The following is a 23484-nucleotide window of genomic DNA, read 5'->3' on the forward strand; positions in this document are numbered from 1 at the left end:
GTCTGCACTGCTCAGAGAACTTCATATCTGCCTGCACAACCACCCCCAAGTCCCTTTCATTCTCTACCACTGTCAGTGTTGTACCACAGAGTTGATACGTTGCTCTGGGGTTGCTGTTTCCCATGTGTAGTACTTTACATTTGTCAATGTTAAACTTCATTTGCCACCTCTCAGCCCATCTGCTCAACCTTTCCAGATCCTGTTGCAGCAGCATAGTGTCAGTAGTGTCCTTGACAACCCTGCCAACCTTTGTATCGTCTGCAAACTTGGACATTAATCCCGATATACCATCATCAATATCATTTATAAATACAGAAAACAATAATGGACCCAACACTGAGCCCTGAGGGACTCCACTAATAACATCAGTCCACGATGAGCAGTGTCCATTGATTACCACTCTCTGTCTTCTCCCCCTCAACCACCCCTTTATCCATAGCAGTAATTTGCCTCCAATGTCACACTGCTCCAATTTGTGTAGCAGTCTTCCATGTGCAACAGTATCAAAAGCCTTTCTAAGATCCAAGTATATAATATCAAAGTTATTCCCTGCATCCAGTTCTTTTGTGACTGCATCATAGTATCCAATCAAGTTGGTCAGGCAAGACTTCCCCTTAACAAAACCATGCTGTGTCTGAGCTATAACTGAAGTCTTGTCTAAATGATCCTGCAGTGCTTCTTTAACCAGTGCCTCCATTAATTTTCCTGGAACAGAAGTTAAGCTCACAGGTCTATAATTACTTGTGTCAGCCTTTGATCCTCCTTTGTGAATTGGGGTCACATTTGCACATTTCCAGTCTATGGGTACCTCCCCTGAGTCCAAGGAAGCTCTCATAATTATGGCTAAGGGTTTGCTTACTTCCTTTGCTGCCTCCTTTAATATAACTGGATAGATCCCATCCACCCCGGGTGCCTTTCTTGTGTTTATCTTCAACAGTTTCTCCTCCACTTTACTCCCAGTTATTTCAAGATTCTGTAACTTACTGCTAGAGTTGAATACACCTCTGGCATTCCCCTCGCTGAATAACTCCTCATGTGTGAATGTCGATGCAAAATATTCATTTAGTTTGTTAGCTACCTGAGCAGGATCATTAACACTTGACCCATCAATATCAAGAGGACCAATCTGATTCATCCCTCTCCTTCTAGAGTTTACATAAGTAAAGAACTCTTTGCTTGACTGGAGTAACGTTGATCCAGTTTCATGGACTTATAGGTCAACTGTAAATTATTTATAAATCAATTGTATTATTCTATTACATTTTCTAATACAATATGGTTGTTCAGATCTTGTCAGTGAAATTATCCTTGTAGAGGTGAAATCCTTTTTTCCTCATTCTGACCTAAAATCTCATCCTTTAAGCATTAGGTTTTCAATAAATGTGCCAAGGTTGTTCAAGTTAACACAGTGTATTGCAATTTTCTCATATTTAAATCCTAACACAGAGTATTGCAATTGTCTCATATTCAAATCCTAACATATAGCTTCTTTTCTGCATACACTAAAGTTCATAAGAGCTGTAAAAAGTTATTAATGAATTCAAACTCTATTTTGAGTAGGATAAGATGTCCAAATGGTAGCTAAGCATTCTATTGTCTGTCCAAAATTATTGGCTGCAAATTTTGATCATCCATAATTCCACCTCTGTTATTATTCTATTGGATCCAACTTTAGCCCTTAACTACAACTACTCATTTATGAGTTGTGTAATATTTTTAACATTTTTTCATCAGAAGCAGACGTGTTACTTGTTTGTCTCCAGCTAATAAAGTCACATGCAGACTTGCATTTAGAAATTCTAATTTTTAAATGCAGAAAAAAAAAAAAATATTTTTAAATGAGCAAGATGAAAATGTTACTGCAAAGGAGTTAACAGTAAAAGTGCTAGATGAAATATTTCTTATTGCAGAGAACCTCAAACCAGAGGTTCTCTGCAATTCTAAATTGTGGTTTAATCACAATCTAGAATAACACCAAGGCCTAGAGAAGATTGTTGTCGATTATTTGAACTCTGTTCAAATATTTCCGTAAATTGTTTAGTTTAAATTGTTTAAACAAATAGTTTCTTCATTGTGTATTTTATGCAATAAACATTTAATTCTATAATTATTTTCATTATCTTTTACATAGTATACAGTTAAAACGTTATTTAAAAGGTATTTTTAAAATTATTTATGAACATTCCTGAAGGTCATGGACCAATTACAATTTTTTATATTCATTATTATAACAGCTTTCCATTTTGCACGATGCGCTCACGGGACAAATCAATTGCGTTAATTGAGTCCAGCATGTACAGTGTACCCAGAAATTATTCATATGGGGCTTTTAGTTAATGTGAAAAATGCTTTTGTCAGCTTTTTATATTACAAGTTCTGTTAGGAGGGCATTAGGTTCCATTAGCATTTTATTTGCTTCCTTACAAGAATTAATGTACTTAAAGTAAATACAAAGGGTACTAGGAAAGTTTTGCAGTACAGCTTTGTTTATTTAATTTTTTCAAAGTAATTTCCTCTACATTCAATACACCTCTCCATCCCCCGAAACCAATCTTTAAACCAGTTCTGCCAAGTTTCACTAGGGAGTAAAGCACACTCGTTGTCCCAAGCCCGTAGAAGGTCCTCATCACTGGAAAACCGCCTCCCTTTTAGCTTCATTTTCACATGCGGGAACAGTGCAAAGTCGCAGGGAGCAAGGTCTGGACTGTAGGGAGGGTACTCGAGAAGTTTCAGTCCTGTCGTGATCAAATATTCGGTGCATGCTTTGGCGCGGTAAGCTGGAGCATTATCGTGATGGAGGTACCAGGTGTCCATTCTTGACTTTGGCCGCAGGTTCTTCATAGATCCAATGACTTTAGGCAGGCATTGTTCAGTATACCACTTAGCTGTGACTGTCTTCTGCGTGTCCAAAACGACACGTTCCACAATTCCACTCGATTTGAAAAATACAGCTATCATTTTCTTCTTTACAGATCGGGATTTTCTGACAATTACGGGTGTGTCGTCATCATCAAAGACCCAAACTTTGTTTTGAGCCTTTTTCGGCAGATCGTAATAGTACAGCCAAGTCTCGTCACCTGTCACAATGTTGTTCACATACCGAGATTGTCCCTTATCAAACTTTTTTAACATCTCCCGGCACCAAGTCACACGTCGTGTCATCTGCTCTTCAGTCAGTTGATGCGGCACCCAGAGAGAACAAAGTTTCTTCACGTGCAAATGATCTTGCAGAATTGAACGAATTGCTGGTGCATTTAGGCCCAAAGTATCCTCTATCTGTTGGTAGGTCACTCGCCTGTTTCGTCAAGCATTTTCCTCACAGCAGTAACGTTTTCCTCCGTAACTGACGTTCGTGGCCTTCCCGGCCTCTCAGAATCCTCCAGAGTGAAATTTCCCCTTTGGAATTCTCTATACCACCTGAATATCGTTGTACGATGTGGACAATCATCATCTAGTGCAAGAGTCATTTCTTCTAAGCACTGGTCTATGGTTAAACCACGCACGAAAGTATACCGCAAAACTGTCCTTATCTCATTTCGTGACCACGATGCCATCGCAAGCACTTTACACTCTCACTACTAATGAATAACTGAGCCCATCGACTTGGCGCGGCGGCTACTATGCACGTATGAACATGTCTCAACATGCAGCAACAAGCAGCTTCCTGTGATTCATTGTTGCGTCATATTGCAAAACTTTCCTAGTACCCTTTGTATAATTAATATCATAATCAAAAAGCGTGGGTTTGTTTATTAAACCACAATCTAGAGTTGCTAGTTTTGAGGTGGCTAATCACAATGCTGTCACACCTGTTTGGCAAAAAACTGGTATTACTCAACATTGGCCTCATTTGGGACAGGCTGTTCTGAGAACCCAGGTATTATGTTTAATCTGCAGATATAAAAATTTAGAATCAGATGCAGTAAATGGGATGATATTTGTATATTCATTCAGTACACCATTTTTAAATGAAACATCAGAAGCTGGTGATTACAGCAAAGTGAAATTGTGATATCACAGTAAAGCTGCAAACAAAATGTTAAAAACAACTTTCAGAGAAGATGCTAGGGGGTTGTTTGAAGACTCTTTAGTGGTTCACAAAGATTAAAAGATGGCCACTTGTCTGTCGAAAATGATCTGCACTCTGGCTACCCTTCAACTTCAATTTCAGTCACTTGTGTTCTTGATCTCATCGACATTTAACTAACCATGAAGTTGCTAGTGAAACTTATTTCTTATGGAACATGTCAATCAATTTTAACACAAGATTCAGGAATGCAATACATTCAGTCAAGTTTGTGTGCCTTGCATCTTCAGCAGTGATCACAAAGAACAGCAAGCAACTGCATGTCTAAATCAAAAGTGAACATTATGCTTATTGCTTTTTTTTTTTTTTTTTTTTTTGACTCAGGGCATTGTTAATCATGAATTGGTCCTACATGGTCAAACACTAAACCAGGAAAACTGCAAAACAGTTCAATATTGATTGTGCAGTGCTCTTTGGAGAATAATGGCCAGAAAAGTGGGTTCCAAGGAATTTGCACTTCCACAGTGATAATGTCCCTGTAAACTTTACACTTTCCATTCAAGAACTTCTTGAAGTACTCTATCAGCATGGTGTCTCATCTACCATACTCACTGGATTTGGCTCCCAGTCTTTTTTTTTTTTTTTTTTTTTGTTGCCCTAAGTTTCATTTGCAAATATTACTTCAGTCCCTGAACTTTTTGATCACAACTTGGACACTGAATTTAAAATTCTGCACTCCTTACATTGCTGGATACATCTGTATATTTTTAAATTAAGAATATGTTCAATACCTTTTTTCGGAACTGTAGGGCTTCACACCTATTGTCAAATATAATGTGTGGATGTTTATTTTTATTATGTTTTTTCATGAAGTAAATACATTTTTAACTTTTGTTATAACAAGTTTGTGATATATGTAATTCCACTATGACAAAATATGAAATAAATATTTAAATTCAAAATTATTTACCTATGATTTACTTAATACCTAAAAGCAAAAACAATGCATACCACTCCAGAGAATCTGCCTGTTGAAGAACTCTTAAAGCAGCATCATAATTCTAAAATGTATAAAAAAAAAAAAAACTCTGAAGAATAAGCATTAATAGTAGCTAATTGGTTCACTTAAAAACTCTTATCTTACCTCTTACACAAAGAATAAGTATTAATAGAAGCATATGATGCAAGAAAGCAAGCTATTACAGCAGTCAAAAAAAAAAAAAACCCCTTCCCATTTGCTCCAAAAGTTTGTCCAGTTCTTCCTTGAATTTATTTAAGCTATCAACTTCCAACAATGGCCAATGGAAATTGGCCACAATGTTCCAGCAATCAACAAACCCGCTGGCTAAAGGCAAATTTCCACACATTTATTCTGCAACTGTCTTGCCTCGACTTGAATTTATGTACCCTCAGGTGTGCAATCCGAGCAAGAGGAAGAATCCCATCAGCACTGAGCTTGCTCAAACCATTCAAGGCCTTATACACTTCAATCAAATCACCTCACAGGTGCCAATAGTCTCCAGATGTTGCAATTTGCAGAACTTAAGTCATTCTTGGTAAGAGCAACCCTTTGTTCCCCTCATCAATCTCATTGCCCTTATCTGTACTCGTTCTGTCTGTCCCAGTAGCTCTACATCCTTCCTAAAATGAGGTTCTAGACCTGTACTCAGTACTCAAGTGTGGCCTGACCATTACCTTATTTATACAAGGGGATAATCATCTCCTTATCCTTGCTACCAAACTTCCTGTATATCACTGACAAGACCCCATGAGCTAGTCTGGCAGCTTGTCTGCACTGCTCAGAAAACTTCATATCTGACTGCAAAATTACCTCCAGGTCCTTTTCATTCTCACTATCCTGAGTGTAGTACCACACAGTTGGTAGGTTACTCTGGAATTACTGCTTCCTATATGCAGTACTTTGCATTTGTCAATGTTAAACTTCAGTTGCTATCTCTCAGAATTAACACAAGCACAATATACAAACTCTTGAAGTCAGAGAAACAAGAAGAATCCAAACCTATTTGAATCACTATTTGTTAAAAATGCATCAGTCAAGAAATTTATGTTTTTTTTGGGGGGGAATCCTGTTTTTAAGTATTCGACTTAAGTTCTAATAGCATGCATTTCTATTGTCTTTTCAGTTTATCATTTTTTTTTTTTTTTTTTACCACTAAAAAAACTGACTGCTAATTACTTAATTTTTAATAGAATTTTGAAAGTTGTGGACTGATGCCCTTTTAACAAATATCAGGTTTTGGCACTAAGATTTTTTATTTTTTATTTATAATATGCATAAAACACATTACTTTTAATTATTTCCCAATAAGTTAGTTAATTATTTGGTTTTTAGGAGCATTAGCAACTAAGGCCATATTGCTCCAGGATATGCGGTGGTCATTCCCTGACCTTTCCGCATCCTCCGTATTTGGTGGTGACGGGCTCGAACCCCGGTCTAATCAAGAAGCTTGTGCTACGCACTGCTGCTCCTTCCCACCTGGCTACAGAGGCGCCTCCCCGATAGGTAAGAAGGGAACAAGTAAGAAGGGAATACATTTAATATATAAAAACTGATTTGAAAATAATTCTTTGAATACGAAATGTGAAATAATAAAAAAGGAAAAAAAAATGTTTTTCTCTTTCTCTCTCTCTCTCAAATAGATGGCCAATTGACCAACTCTTCATAAAAGTTATGTTCAGGTATATAACTAATCATTTTAACCAAGTCTTTAATTTTTGCTTCTTTTATAACAAGGCACTTTTTGTAATGGATATATAGAGAGTTTGGTAAATCTACAACTCTTCCATTTTTCACAAAGAATGAATGAGTTGAGTCCACTGATGAAACTCAAAGCCATGATGTACCATTTTAAATTGGTGTGGTATATAAAATGAAACAATCAACTTATTTCAAATCTTAATTTTTCATATTTTTTCTTATGCTGTGTTTCTTCTGAAACTAATGTCTCTTTATATTCCTTCCATCAATTTTTAAAATCCAAAATATCTTCTGTTTTCACTCCTTGAACAACAAATTTTCCAGGCTTACTACTTTTCATAATTAGTTCCGAAAATAGTATGTTGTTTTTTCCTTAATATTTTTTTACTCTTCCAAAATCCATATCGCACAGTAAGGTGTGTCCTCTCATGTAAAAAAAATTTGATTCTTCTCAAAATGACTTATTTCTGTAAGTGTAGCACATACCGCAAAATTTTTAATTTTTTGTCTGAAAAAAGGCGAAGTTTAATAAATTCTGATGGCACCTGTTTCACAGGAACTCAACGTAAGTTCCTATATAATTAAGCATTTACTTTTTTAATTTGAGCCTGCTTAATTTTATTTCTCTTATATTTGTCAGAATGTCTCCTTTTTCTCTTTGAAATGTCTATTGCACTAACACTACTCAAAAAAATATGTACAAATGTATCTCCAATTCACAAAGGGGGATCAAAGAGTGACAAGTAATTACAGACCTCTTCATTTGACTTCTGTTCCAGGGAAAATAGTGGAGTCACTGGGTAAAGAAACATTACAGGATCATTTAGACAAGATTACAGCAATAATTCAGACACAGCATGGGTTTGTCAAAGGGGAAGTCTTTTCTGACCAATCTGATTGGATACTATGATGTGGTCACAAAGGAACTGGATGTAAAAAATAATTTTGATATCATATACTTGGATTTCAGGAAAGCTTTTGATACTGTTGCACGTGGAAGACTACTGTACAAACTGGAGCAGTATGGCATTAAGGGCAAGTTGCTAAAATGGATAAAAAGATGGTTGAGTGGGAGAACACAGAGTGGTGGTCAACAGGGACTGCTTTACATGGACTAATGTTATTAATGGTGTCCCTCAAGGTTCGGTGTTGGGCCCATTGTTGTTTTGTATATTTATCAATGATATTGAGGAAGGTATATCAAGCTTAATGTCAAAGTTTGCACTTGATACAAAAATTGGTAGGGTTGTTAATAACAGTAATGACAGTATGCTGCTGCAACAGGATCTGGAAAAGTTGGGTAGATGGGCTGAGAAGTGGCAACTGAAGTTTAACATTGTTATTTGTTATTTGGTTTTTATGGGAATTAGCAACTAAGGCCATATTGCTCCGGGATATGCGGTGGTTATTCCCTGACCTTTCCGCATCCTCCGTATTTGGTGGTGACGGGGTCGAACCCCGGTCTAATCAAGAAGCGTGTAGTACGCACTGCTGCTCCTTCCCGCCTGGCTACGGAGGCACCAGTTTACCATTGACAAATGCAAAGTACTGCATATGGGTAGCAGTAACCCCAGACAAATGTACAACTATGTGGTGTTACACTCAGGGTAGTGGAGAATGAAAGAGACCTTGAGGTAATTGTGCAGTCAGATATGATGTTTTCTGAGCAATGCAGACAGGCTATCAGAGTAGGTCATGGGGTCTTGTCAATAATATACAGGAATTTGCAAGCAGGGAGGTGATTATCCCCTTGTATAAAGCAATGGTCAGGCCACACTTTGAGTACTGCATACAGATCTGAAAGCCTCATTTTAGGAAGGATGTAGAGTTGATAGAAAGAGTACAGAGAAGGGCAACTAGACTGGTGAAGGGAACAAAGGGATAATCTTATGAAGAAAGGCTTAAGTTCTGCAAATTGCAGCTTCTGGAGACTAGCCACCTGCAAGGTGATCTGATTGAGGTGTATAACGCCTTGAATGGATTTAAGTGGACTTAATGCTGAGGGGATTCTTCCTCTTGCTGAGATTACAAACCTTAGCAGGGCATAGATTCAAACTGATCAAAGCATGCTGTAGAATAGATGTGCAGAAGTTTGCCTTTAGCCAGCAGGTAGTTGATTGCTCGAACAAACTTCCGTCTGTTGTTGTGGAAGTTGATGGCTTAAAATAAATTCAAGGCAGAAGTAGACAAACATTTGGAATGAATGGATCAGTGAAATGGGAAAGGTATTTTTTTTTGGCTGATGAAGCTTGCTTTCTTCCATCAAGTGCCTCTACTAATGCTAATACTAAAATAAAGGACTAATATGTAAATAAAATAGTAAAACAGTAACTTTCGGGTCAGGGTGTCCCTTCTTCAGCTGAACAGTGAATGGTGGCATATATACGTTATATGGAATAATAATATAAAAGTTGACTGGGTGTGATTATGAATCATACGCCTGTAAAGCAAGACCATGTTCACATGAAAAATTGTGCATGTATATACGTTACATGGAATAAAATAAAATAAGAGTCGCTGGGCAGGATCATATGTTTGGTGCTGGTAATGCAAAACCACATACACGAGACAAATGCCAGCGTTCGATGCACTGTAAAATGGCAGATTCCATAATTGTTCAAGATACTATTACAATTGGATATGTGTAGTGCTTCAAGCGATTAACGTTGGCAGTAATCATGTTAGTAGTCGATCTCAATCACATCGGGGATCAAGGTTGTGTTTGCTCAACCCAGTAATGCTCAGTAATAGCAGAGCATTCAAAATTAGCAGATCGGAGAGTCCTTCATCTTCTGAAAAACAATCTTTAATTTCCTAGTGGTATTGCCTACATAACAACCCCCACAATCTGGACATGTGTGAAATATTAACCACAGGTGTCCGTCTTCTGTCAGACAGTGCACTGGCTCACACGGCCATTGCCACCACCAACTTGCAGCTTCAAAACCACTGCAGCACCCATTCTCCTGACCTAGCACTGTCAGACTTCTTGTTTCGAGAAATGACAAAACCATTGCGTGGACACTGCTTTGAATCGTCTCAGGAAGTCATTAATGAAGTGGAATAGTGGTATCAGACAAAAAATGCAGACTTCTATGAACAAGGCATTAAAAAACTGATCCATAATTGGGAGAAATGTGTTACTATACATGGAGAGTACACAGAAAAGGATTAAAGTTCCTGTGAAGTTTCACCTTTTTAGGGCTATTATTTCTAGGTAAGGGTATGAACTTTTTTGATACCCCCCTCGTATAAATGCAGTTTCATTTGAAATTCTCTTCTGGTGCACAGAAGGGGTATGGAGTTATGCTCTTAGTTAAAAAGCATCTTAAATCTAATGCAGTACATCTAGTCGACATGAGTGACCAGTAATGCAGTTGAGTCAGTTTGGTGTGATTAATAACCACTTAGAACACAAAACTGGGAGTAGGAGTGTGTTATAGGTCTAATGACTGTGATGGGTGTCTCAAACAAGTACACAGAAAATAGAGTGGACCAATAAATCAGAATATCTTATAATAAGGGATTTTAACTTAACAAATATTGACTGGAATTTGTTGCTCACACACTAGCAAGATGTTTGTAGATGTATTGGATGACTGTTTTTTACAGCATGTTACAGAAACAACAGGAGGAAGAAATACTCTTAATCTGGTTACACTGGTTGGGGAGGGGGGGGAAATACTTTTTTATTTTTGATCCTATTAAAATTTGGAGTGATTCTTGCAGATTCAACATTGCTGAATTCAAATATGGCAACCATATTGCTGTAACAACCATTAATTTTAAGGGAGAAGGGATTAAAGTCAAAAACTAAATTTCTAGTAAAAAATATTTTAAGAAAATGTTACACACAGTACTAAATATTGAACAATGAGTCCAACCATATTCTATTTACTAAAATGCTTATCTGATAACAGAACACTTAATTTGTAATTTTTTCCCCTTTTATAACTGTCCATTGGTTCTTCCATATGAGATTCCAAGACAGTAATCTGCCAACATGTTTGGACTCCATTTTCCCTGGCATCTTTTTTCCATTTGAGAAATATCTTGGTGAAACCTTTCAACTGTGGTCATCAGAGACCACACCCAAGTTTTCAGGAAAAAAAGTCTAAATGAGAATGTAGGAAATGAAGCTTTAACAACATATTGCATCCCAACTCTCTGTATGCTAAAATCAGCTCATTCACAATTTCACCGTAATTTTGGGATTTCTCATTGCCTAAAAAGGCTGGAATTTGAAAAATTCCATCAGAATTTTTCAAATGCCTTCCAGGCTTTCATTTCTGTAGCATTTAATTTTTTAGTGAATTCGTCATCTTGGAATAGCAGTTTAATTTCAGGACCCACAAAAATTCCCTCTTTTATTTTGGCCTCACTGATTCCAGGAAACTTTTGCCTCAAACTGGAAAATCTCTCTCTCTTTTTTGTCTACTGCTTTCACAAATATTTTTATCGAACCTGGTTTGACGTGCAATGGAGGTAATTCCACCAATGATCTGGACTGGCGTAGAACAGTTTCTGAACAGTCTGGCCATTTTTTAACCCTGTAGTGGCAATCCTTTGCTTGGCTGTCCAACTCGCATAAAAAGTGCAGGATTTAGTGTATCCACTTTGCAACCCGGTCCGCAAAGCTACCACTTTTAGGCCAGCAGACATATTCCATTTGTATTCTTAATAGGATATCTTTTGCAAAGGAACCTGTAGGTTCTTATACATTTCCTACTTATGAATGGCATGGGCCAATGGTATAGATGGATACTTATTTCCATTATGGAGTAAAACTTCTTTCAAACTGATCTTGGAAGAATCAATGAAAACCTCCACTGCTCGGGCACGTGCTCCAGATGCAACTCTCATTAATTCCTGGACATTGTTACAGTAAACCAAAACATCACCCACAGAGTAATAGATCATTATGTTAGATAGCCTCTTCCTATAAAAAAATTCCACTGCTGAAGCCATGATCCTAGTAATTAAGCCTTGGTTTTGGAGAGGTCCAAATCTCTGACCAAATTGTTCAATTCTGCTTGAGTGATTAGATGCAGCTTTGCAGTATCAAGAGTTGAAAAGTCTGTATCTGTACTCGTTCTGGATCTTCTGGAAACTCTTATTCTGATTCAGAGTGAAGTCCATAAGTTTTGTGGTGGCTTTGGCACTGGCATATCATCTTGAGGAACCGGCCTTAAAGCAGAAGGCATGTTGAGATACTCTACTTTATGCTTGGATTTCCCGGAAAAACTAGACATATTGGTCATGCAAAAAGTAACAATTGTTTGTGGTCTCGAGGGTCCTGCCATATCACCAGAACTGCCTCTAAACCAGCCTGTTAATGTCATTGAACACGAGCTGCAGGAAATCTTGAGCCCATACTTTATCTTGATCTCCTTGAACACGAGCTACAGGAAATCTTGAGCCCATATTTTATCTTGATCTCCAACTTTACATCCAAAATAGAGTACATTGGCTTTTCTCACGAGTTGTGACAGTACCTTCCACTGTGATTTGAATACCGCTTCTCCGCAAAAGTAGCAAAAGCCATCAGGCTTATTTTGGCAAGAACGCGACATATTTCATATACTGTTGAGCTATGCGCACACAGAACACAATTAAGAAATTGCAGATTTTTATTTCTAATTTAAACACAATTCACAATTTACACTAACATACATAACGCTTGTTTGCAAAAAACATTGTATACGTTCACTAAAAGACCTAATTCACTAAAAGGAAATAAAAATAATTCGCTAAAACACCTTTCATTTAGTTCACCACTCACTCTCCAAAACACATACACTTTTTGAAATAACAAAATGCTTGCTTGGTGCAGAATCCATTCATATATATAGAAATAGAGAAGTTTCTAGAAGAATCACAATATTTCTAGAGAACTTTGTTGAAAGTTCTAGAACAGGCCCGGGCAAACTATGGCCCATGGGCCGCACATTTTTGTGCAGCCCATGAGCTTTAATTGTATTTTCAAAAAAAGTTTACTTATTTTATGCCTTTTGTGACACCTTTTTGAAAAATAAATTTGTATATGTAATACATTATAGAATTTGTCAACTTGTAAATTGTTTTATCATCTCTGTATTGTTCAAACTGTGAGCGAGCCAATGGGCACTTTTGTAACGGTATAATCTGCAATTATAAACTAACCGCTTGAAACTATGGTAACAGACAACGGCTTTGCTGCGGTGGCGGAGTATTAGGATAGGACTGTTGAACGGCTGTCCTATCCAATCTGTTTTCTCTGATGGTCATCCCGAAGTTAGTTATCTTTGGTTATTATCTTGGTGCCAGTAAAAATAAAAATAATATTTACGCCCTTTTAAAAATGAATAAAAAACAAATAATCAACAAGAGCATTGTGTCTTCAGTGAAGAGGGGAACACAAAATATTTTTTTGCTAACATAAATAATAAGACTATTTGTCTCATCTGCAGGGAGAGTGTCTCAGCGTTGAAAGAATACAATATTAAAAGACATTTCACTACTAAACGTTCCGAATATGGTGCCAATTTAACTCCGGAAGCGAGAAAGAAAACTGCTGATGGATTGATTCAAAAATTTATCTAGACAACAAAATGTTTACGCGGCTAACTAAGGAACAAGAAGCTACTGTAGAGGCAAGTTTTGTTATTTCTCATATAATTGCAAAAAGCAACAATCCTTTTTCTGATGGAGACTATATTAAAGAATGTATGACTGAAGCTTGTGGAATTATATGTCCTGACATTAAACACAAATTTGAGAATATAAGTTTATCTCGGCGAATCATAGTAAGAAGAATTGAATGTATTGATACAAATTTGAATGAGCAATTATTATCAGTATTAGAATCCATGACATGGTATTCAATAGCTCTCGATGAAAGTAACGACGAAAAGAATACTGCACATTTATTAATTTTCATACGTGGATGTACCTCTAATTTTGAAATTATTGAAGAGCTTCTTTCAATGGAATCTCTTAAAGACCAAACAACGGGCTGATATATTTGAAAAGGTTGAAAAATGCTTAACAAGATATAATTTACAATGGAACAAAATGGTAAGCATAACAACTGACGGAGCACCAAGTTTGACAGGTAAAAATGTTGGAGCGTTAAAGAAAATTCAGGATAAAATTTGTGAAAATTATCCTGATAATTTAATTACAAATCATTGTATTATACATCAACAAGTATTATGTAAAAATGTGTTAAAAGTTGAACATGTCACATCTTGTATTATCAAACTAGTAAATTTAATACGATCGAGGGGCCTGAAACACAGACAATTCGTTAATTTTCTTCAAGATATTGAATCCGAGTACACAGATATTCCTTATCATAGCCAAATTCTATGGCTTAGCTTAGGAAAAGTTCTTCAACGAGTATGGGATCTTAAAGATGACATCATTCTATTTTTAAAACTGAAAAATATTATGGACTTTCCTGAATTAACTGATAACTGGATTTGTGATTTTGTGTTTACCTTGGACATCGTGGCACACTTAAATACTTTCAACACCATGTTACAAGGGAAAAATTTATACGCCCATGATATGGTAAAAAGTCTGAATGGATTTCAATTAAAACTACAGTTGTTCCTTTGACATTTATTGATTAACAAGGTAGACCACTTTCCAACCATGAAGTTGCTGAAGATTCCAGAAAATAAATTTGAAAAATATTGTGAAATTGTCAATGCGCTGAATGACGACTTTTCACGAAGATTTGGCGACTTCCGAAAAATTGAGACAAGTTTGGCAATAGTGTGCGACCCATTTTCAATAGAAATTGATAGTGCACCGAGTGAACTACAACTTCAGATTATAAATCTGCAGTGTGATACCGATTTAAGGGAATTGCACCGTCGTGAGGAAATCTGTAAATTTTGCAATACTCTTAATTCGGACAAATTCTACGAACTTAAAGATTTTGGCCGAAAAATGTTGATTATTTTTGGATCAACCTACATATGCGAACAAACATTTTCCATCATGAATCTAAATAAAAATTCTTTACGATCAAGTATCACCGATGAACATTTACAAGCAGTTTTAAGAATCTCAACTACAAAATTAACACCCGAAATTAAAAAAAATGTTAAAAGATGTAAAACAGTTCCATTCATCTCATTAAATTCTCGTTTGTTAGAGAATAATTTTTTTTATGTTATATTTCTTCATGATAACAAATAATATATATCTAAAAATAGTATTTTACGTGCGGCCCGCCTTATTTTTGAATTCCTAATGTGGCCCTTCAGCCAAAAAGTTTGCCCAGGCCTGTTCTAGAACATTCCAGGAACATCCCAGCCTTTCTTTCACAAATAATATTCTAGAACATTCTTGAATGCTGCAGAAAGCTTCTAAATGCTCTAGAAATCTCCTGAAAATAATAAATAAATAGATAAAATAGATGGAAAAGATGATAAAAACAACTACAGGTCATGGTTTTTGGGCATTAACCTACGATATTTGAAAACTGAGGGTGATGAGAACTTATGCATATATCTGAGCTTTTGAACATATTTCCTATAAGAATCTGTCAAAATTATTTCGGTGAGAAATTGATGCTGACTGGTGTTATCAGCAATGATTCTTATGCATTAAGAATCTGTAGGTAAAAGACCACCCGTTGGATGACAGTGATCACAGTGTACTTTATATGGAATTTAATTATTAGAGAACTACTGTCGAGGGTAAAGTGAAAGACTTGCTTTCATAAGGGAAACTACAGTGGTCTCTGATAGTTTTTAAATTCTATGCAGTAAGACTAACTGATATGTCACCAACAGCAAATTCTAAATGGGAAGCATTCAGAAAAATAATCGGAAGTTAATAGGCTTTTTCATGCCAACTAAGAAAAATGCATAGGATGAATATAAATTATCTAATGCTACAAAACTATGATAGATGTATAGTCTGAAATCAAGTCACAAAGGAGGCTAAGCAAGCCAAGACAGATTATGAGAAGTCTCTGGCAAAGAATGCAAAGAACGGCAGCAGATGCTTATATTAACAGTAGAAGGAAGGGGTTGAATCATATTGAGCCACTTAGGTTAACTGTTAATGACTATACTAAGATTGTTGACAAACTGAATATTTATTCTGCATTTACATTCACACAAGGAATTCTTTAGGAAATGGGATACCAGAAGTTTATCAAACTATAGTGGGGAGCTAAATGATTTTGTGATAACTGAAAGGAATGTCGAAGAGAAATTGTTGAAGCTAAACATAAAACAGGCACCCAGGGTTGGATGAAATCGACCCCAAGCAACTGTGATAAGGGAGACAGCAAAGGAGGTAAGCAAAACATTAGTCATAATTATGATAGCATTTTTGGATTCAGAGGTCTCTATGGACTGTAGATGTGGAAATATATCCCCAAATTCACAAAGGGGAATCAAAAGGTGACATGAGTAATTACAGACCTGTTGGCCTGTAATCACTCTTGGCTTAATGCCCCTTAATAGAAGTAACGCAGAATCTTCTAGATTCTGCGTTACTTCTATTAAGGGGCAATCTTGTCTGACTAATCTGATTGGATACTATGATGCAATAACAAAGGAACTGCGTGCAAAAAAATATTTCTGTACAGCAGCATCTGATGCTGCACATAAAAGGCTGCTGTACAAATTGGAATAGTGTGGCATTAGGGGAAAGTTACTGTTATGGATAAAGGGATAGTTGAATAGGGGATTGCAACTAATGTCATTAGTGATATAGACAACAATAGGGCCAGCTCTGAATCTTGGGGGTTCTCCCAGTGTTCAGTGCTGGCCCCATTGTTGTCTTTATTAATGATATTGATGAAGGTTTTAACAAGATTAAAATCTAAGTTTGCAGATGAAAACAAAGATTGGCAGAATGGTTAATGACAGTAATCAAGTTATGCTACTGCATCAGACCTAGAAGAATTAGGCAGATGGGCTGATAAAATGGCAGTTGGCATTTAACATTGACAAATGCAAGGTACTGCATATGGGTAGAAATAATCACAGTTTAATGTGTCAACTCTGTGGTACTACACTCAGGTTAGTGGGAAATGAGAAAGGCCTGAGGGTAATTGTGCAGTCAGATATGAAGTTCTCTGAGCAGTGCAGACAGGCAGCCAGGACAGCTCATGGAGTTTTATCAATGATATACAAAAACTCTGCTAGCAGGAATAAGGAGGTGATTATCCCTTTGTACAAGCCTTTTGTTAGGCTGCATCTTGAGTACTATATACAGGTGTGGAGGCATCACTTTAGAAAGTGATTAATTTGCTGGAACAGGTGCATCATCATCATCATCATCCTCATCAGCCATTTTCAATCCACTGCAGGATAAAGGACTCTCCAGCAACTTTCCAGTTCCTTCTGTTTTGTGCAATGGCAATCCATTTACTACCGACAAATCTCATTAATTTCATCTATCCATCTCTGCCATTGTCTTCCAGGTTTGCTTCTAGCTCCTCTTGGGTACCATTCTGTTATTTTCTTAGTACATCTGTCATCAGGTCTTCGAGTTCTATGTGTTCATCATGTCTTCTATGTGTTCTGCCCAAGACCATTTTAATTCTTTAGTTTTCATAAGAATGTCCTTTACTTGAGTTTGCTGCCTAACCCATGTGTTTTTCTTCTTATCTAACAGTCTGATTCCAAATATAATTCGTTCCATTCTTCGCTGTGTAGTTCTCAGCTTCTCTTCCATTCTTTTGGTGAGTGCCCAAGTTTCACTTCCATAAGTCATGGTGAGGAGTATACATTGGTTCATTATTTTACATTTCAGAAAAACTGGGATATTGCTTTTCAGTATGTGACTTTATTTCCTGAATGCTATCCATCCAAAATTTATTCTTCTCTTCACTTTTGGCCATTTATCATTATTACAGCTAATAACTTGTCCCAGATAAGAATATGACTCCATCTTTTCAATTTACTGTTCCTTCAATCATTATGTCCCTTTCTATGGCATACTTGTTCATCATTCCTTTTGTTTTAGCCATATTCACCTTTAGCCCAAAATTCTTACTAACTGTGCATAACTGATTAAGATTTTCCTCTAATTCTTTGGGATCGTGGCTTACGACCACAATGTCATCTGCAAATCGTAAATGGTTTAGGTACTCTCCATTCACATTCACTCCTTTCTGCGACCAGTCTAATCTGAAAGCTTCCTCAAGGGCAGCAGTAAACTTTCGAGATATTGTGTTTCCTTGTCGAACTCCTTTCTCAATTTTAAATTTACTACTGTCTTTGTCATCTAAAAAAGGAGGTAGGGTTCTCATATATTTTCTTCAAAATCATAATATATGGGGTATCTATGCCTTGTCTTTCCAGTGCCCGAAACATTGCCTTATGCTGTATGGAGTCAAATGCCTTTTCATAATCCACAAATGCTAGGCATAATGGTGTTTTATATTCATTTGCTTTCTCCATTAGTTGTGATATTACGTGAAGGTGATCCATAGTTGAGAATCCTCTCCTAAAGCCAGCTTGCTCTTTCGATTGATTCTCATCAAGTATTCTTTCTAATCTGTTAGTAATGACCCTTGCGAACAACTTGTAGATGTGGGATAACAAGCTAATTGGTCTATAATTTCCAATTTCTGATTTACCTCCTTTCTAATGCAGCAAAACTATGATTGCATTATTCCACTCCTTAAGTGCCACACCTTTTCTAATGTATTTTGTGAAGAGTCTTGCCAGTTTTTGTGTCATATCTCTTCCTCCCAATTTTAACAACTCTACAGTAACTTCATCTTCCCCCGGGGCTTTCTGATTCTTCATTTTCTTCAATGCATGTTTTACCTCATCAGGAAGAATATTGGGTATGTCATATGTGTTGCTAATTTGCAATCCATCTTCCCCACTGCTGGCATCATTCCCTTGCTCCTTGTATAATTCTCTATAGTAGTTTTGTGCTATTTCAATTATGCCTTCTCTGCTATTTATAAGTACACCATCGCTATTCTTCAGTTTCAGTATCATTTGTCTTTCTGTATTACTGCTCATGGCTGCTGATTTAAGTCCTTTGTTTTCCCTTAATGGCATACTTGTTCAAGGTAGCATTTATAAAGAAGTTGAGGGGACATAAATAATAATGCTTGTTCTACTTTTCTTGTGTTAAATCTTCTTATGTCCACTCTGAGTCTCTTTCTGATGGCTTTGCATAACTCAGTATACTCAATTTTATCCTTGTCAGTGTTTATCTTGCTCTTCATATGTCGCCTTCGGTTCATCATAACAAGTGTTTCTTGACTAATTTTTTCTACTTTTGATTTCTTTTTCCCTATAGGTTTCTTAGGCTTTATCACTTTCAGAAAGTTGTAATATTCCTCGTCGATATCTTGGTCCTGAGCAGTCTGCAGAAGCTCAAACTTGTTCTTAAGTAACAGTACATACTGCTTTTTCTCCTCTTCTGTTATCTCAAAAACCTTTGTATTATTTACTCGAGTCGGTTTTTTTCCCTTTCCTTTCCTACATCTATATCAAGTATACATCTTACCATTCTGTGATCACTTCCAACATTTACCTTATTCAGGACGGTAACATCATTCACGATATATCTTCTGTTAGTGAGGATGAAGTAGATTTCATTAGTTGTTAATCCATATGGACTCTTCCATGTCCACTTTCTGTTCACCCTTTTCTTGAAAAAAGTGTTCATTACTGACAATCCTTGAGGTTCTGCAAATTCCACACAAGTCTTTCACCTCTTTCATTTCTTTCACCAATTCCAAAATTTCCTATAGTTCCCCTTTCTGCGCTATTTTGTCTTTTTCCAACTTTCGCATTGAAGTCCCCCATAATAATAGTGTAGTGGGTTTTCTGCTCATCTAGAAGACTCAATTTCGGTGTAAATTTCTTCAACCTCCTCATCATCATGGCTCGATGTTGGTGCTATAACCTTTAGCTTGTACCTCTTAGAAATCTTGAGTATTAGTCTTAATACCCTTGGTAATGTACTTCTGAATTCCAAAATGTTGTTTTTTAAATCTTTATGGACCAGAAACCCAACTCCACCTTCACTCCTTTCACTGTTTCCATTGGTGTTCAGCAGATTTCCACTTGATAAACTTATAAGTGATTCATTTCTTCTTCTTGTTTCAGCCAAACCGATGATATTCCAATTCACATTTTCTAATTCCTTTTTCAACTCTAATATCCTGTCTTCACCGATGAGTGATCTTACGTTGTAACAGGCCAAGTTCAGTTTCCGTGCATGGCAGCCTGGTCGTACCCAGAGATTCTTAGCACCCTCTGCTTCCACTCTAATCCGCTCACTGCCGTAAGAGGGGAGAGTGAAAGCCGCTGGGGACTGAAGGCCATTTGTTTCGTCGTGCTGTCACGTGCTGGAGGATTTGGTCTTTTTCTCTTCATGCTGACCAGGCGTCTTGAAGAGAACCACTCTACACGTTCATTGCCACCTAAGTGACGTAACAGGACTTACCATCGAGAAGGTGCGCACGAGTGGATTTTAGGGAGGCAGGCCAACTGGACTTCTCCTAAATCTTCTGTAATAGAAAGATATTGGATCCATCAGTGTTTTAGACTGAGTGTCTGATAACACACAGAATACGTATTCCACTCTAAGAGTAGGGGAATAGGTATTCTGTAGGGCAACCAGATTAAGTAGGGCAACTGATTGGTAAAGGAAACAAAAGAGTGCTTTTACCAAGAAAGGTTTCAGTTCTGCAACTTGCTACATCTGGAAACTAGGAACCTGTAGGAAGACCTGATTGAGATATTTAAGGTCTTGAAGATTGAGTAAGTTAAATGATGATGGCATTCTTTCTCTTGCCGATAGTACATATGAGGGGACATAAATTCAAATTGAGGAAGGATGGTTGCAGGAGAATTGTTGAAACAAACTTTCATCTGTCTTTTTTGGAAGTTGGTGGTTTCAATAAATTCAAGGAAGAACTACGGAAATGCTTGGATGGTATGGATGGTTGAAGTGTGTATGGATTTTTTGGCTGATGGTTTATAAGCTTGCTTTCTTGCGTCATTTGCCAATACTAATACTTGAATTGTTTCTGCTTTCATTTATAAATAAGTATAACCTAACCTATGTACTGTATATTTAGCCTTCCTCAGTGTAAGTTATAAATAAGTCTAACCTAACCTCTGTAGTGTATATTTATGTATATTTATTTAGTACAAATACACTGTTTTGTGTTAAGTTAGACTTACTTGTAACTTATATTGGTGAGAGAAGAATTGACAAGTACCAAGAAATTATAAAACCACTAGTATATAGTTGGCATATCTAAAAGAATAATGATTTATCCCATGATGAGCAAGATTTAACTTGCCAGTGCTTTAAACAGGAGGTAGCATTTTTCTGTTTGAATTTGAGCAACTGCTTGCAATGGCAACTTTGCTTATGTTTTCTCATTTTAAGTGGCAGTATAATGTCTGTGCTTTTACAAGGAAGAATATTTGAATGAATGGAAATTTATTTTAAAAAAAGCAAAAAAACAATGAAGTTCAATTTATAGTGAAACAGAGTAAATAGAATATTCGATGCTCTCAATAATCATAAAATGCATCTCCATGACAAATAATGCATGAGCATGAAAAAAAAAATTTTTTAATTTGTGCTTTATTACAATATCCTTACACTTTGACAATGTTAGATGTAAAATGTAGGTGTGTTGCAATTTATTGTAATAATACTAACTACCATGTTAAATTAACAAAATTATGTATTATTCTCTATAAATTTAATTCAGGAAAAAAAAAAAGGAAAAATTGTCTCCTTTCTTTCATGCAAACTTGGAACACCATGCCCAAAAGCAGGAGAAAATCCCAGAAAAATGGGATATTTGATCATCGTAGTTATAAATATGTTCAGAACTCCCATCCATGGTTGCTACAATGTTTCTTGATACCATCTTCCATACATTAGCACAAAGTCCAATGTTCAAAGCTTAACTTCCACTGTGTGTAATTTTCAAATATCCATTCCAATATTTCTTAACTGTTAATTTAATTTCTTACAACTTACATTGTCATTATCTATTTCTGCATTACATTTTTGAAATGTTAAATATTGTTGTTGTTATTTGGTTTTTAGGAGGCCATATTTCTCTGAGGATATGCGGTGGTCATTCCCTGACCTTTCTGCATCCTCCGTATTCGGTGGTCACAGGCTTGAACCCCTGTCTAATCAAGAAGTGTGTGCTATGCACTGCTGCTCCTGCCCACCTGGCTACAGAGACGCCTGTTAAATATTGTACAAAAAATTTCAGAAATAGGTGACTAAGGTACCTTTTTATTAGTACAGAAAACTTTGCTTTAGCTTTCTGAGAATTATTACTGCTGATGTCACTCAAACCCCATGATCACTCTCTTGGCTGCACTTAATTATGAAAAGTCAGTTACTGTCATTTAAGCTATACTTCATATACAATGACTGGTCAGTTTATTAGCAGCAAGCAGTGACTCCTTTAGCTCTCAGAAAAGTCTCAAAAGCATGGACTCCACTAAGTGCTAAAAGTGTTCCACCAATAAGCTGGCCCAAGCAGATTTGATCGCATCCTGCATTTGCTGCAGACTGGACAGCACCTACCTGATCCCTGACATGGCACATTATCCTGCTAGAAATAACCATTACTTGATGGATAAACTGTGCATGTGAAAGGAAGCACATGATAATCTACAATGGTCAAGTTAAGTTGTGGCAATCAGATGTTGCTAAAGAGAACACAAAATTGCATATGAAAAAAAGCACTTGTTTACCCTATACATAAGAAAGATGTTTTATGGGAAAACATCTTTGACAAAAATCAGAACCATTTTAAAATCAAACAACTAGAATCAAAGTTATGAACAATGTAACTTTTATGATCACACCTGCTACTTATCAGTGTTAGTGACTACATTAGCATCATTTAGGAAGTGACGCAATTTGTCACTTCCATTTCACATTTTTGCCAAAGGGCCGAACACTAACCGTTGGACTGAAATTTAGTAGATGCCACTAAATATGCTTTCACATCAAGAATCAACGTTAATGACTGCATTAGCATCATTTAGGAAGTGATGTAATTTGCATCATTTCCACTTCACATTTTCATGACCAATTGGTTTTACTTCAGTCCGAAATTTAGTAGGTGCTGCCAAAGACGTTTTCGCATCAAAAATGAATATACCATGGATAAAAGTCATTACATCTAAAGAAGTAATAAGAGAGGGGAACTGCCCAACATTTTGGGAGCTGCCTTGCTCCCACTTTTGGAGCTGACAATTACATGAAAGCTGTTGTTGTTAAGGGCTTTATGGTGTAAAGGGAATCAAAGACAATAATGCATCAAACAAAGGTTGTAAGTAACAACTATACACAAAGTCGGGAGTTTATGGATTATAGAAGTTATAGTATCAAATCTTATCATAACACCGGATCAATTTCAGGAAGGAAAACATTGAACCAATGTCAGAACCATCATTCAGAATTTGTTTCAAAGTAGAAACATTTTGTGCTATTTCTCTCAATAAAAATGTAGTGTGCTGAACTCTATTGTAGAGAGGGTAGTCAATAATGATATGCTGGACTATAATCTAAGCACAACAGTGAGAAATGTGTTTAAGAATTCGGATATGGCCTATCCGAATTCTTACAAAGTACTGCTCTTCTAGTTGAGTAGTCAATATGAGTAGTCAACCAAAGTTCTGGATGGCCAGAACCAAAGTTCTGCTTTAATCTATAACATTTTGTTGCCACCTTGAGATCATCGGATATTCTCTTCCACTTA

The 23484-nt window shown here is 36.5% G+C and overlaps 1 protein-coding gene across 1 annotated transcript in view; it reads right to left on the reverse strand.

Annotated features, from left to right (window-relative positions):
* The window catches only part of epsilonCOP (coatomer subunit epsilon), a 204714-nt gene that overhangs the window by 85726 nt on the left and 95504 nt on the right, over positions 1–23484 (reverse strand). Inside the window, exon 4 of the mRNA XM_090368530.1 lies at positions 5039–5088. Within this exon, the coding sequence (XP_090224656.1) occupies positions 5039–5088 (50 nt within the window). The remainder of the gene's footprint in view (positions 1–5038; positions 5089–23484) is intronic.

This window comes from Mastigoproctus giganteus, chromosome 2 (assembly GCF_048544385.1).
Source record: "Mastigoproctus giganteus isolate SK-2022 chromosome 2, ASM4854438v1, whole genome shotgun sequence".
NCBI lineage: Eukaryota > Metazoa > Arthropoda > Arachnida > Uropygi > Thelyphonidae > Mastigoproctus > Mastigoproctus giganteus.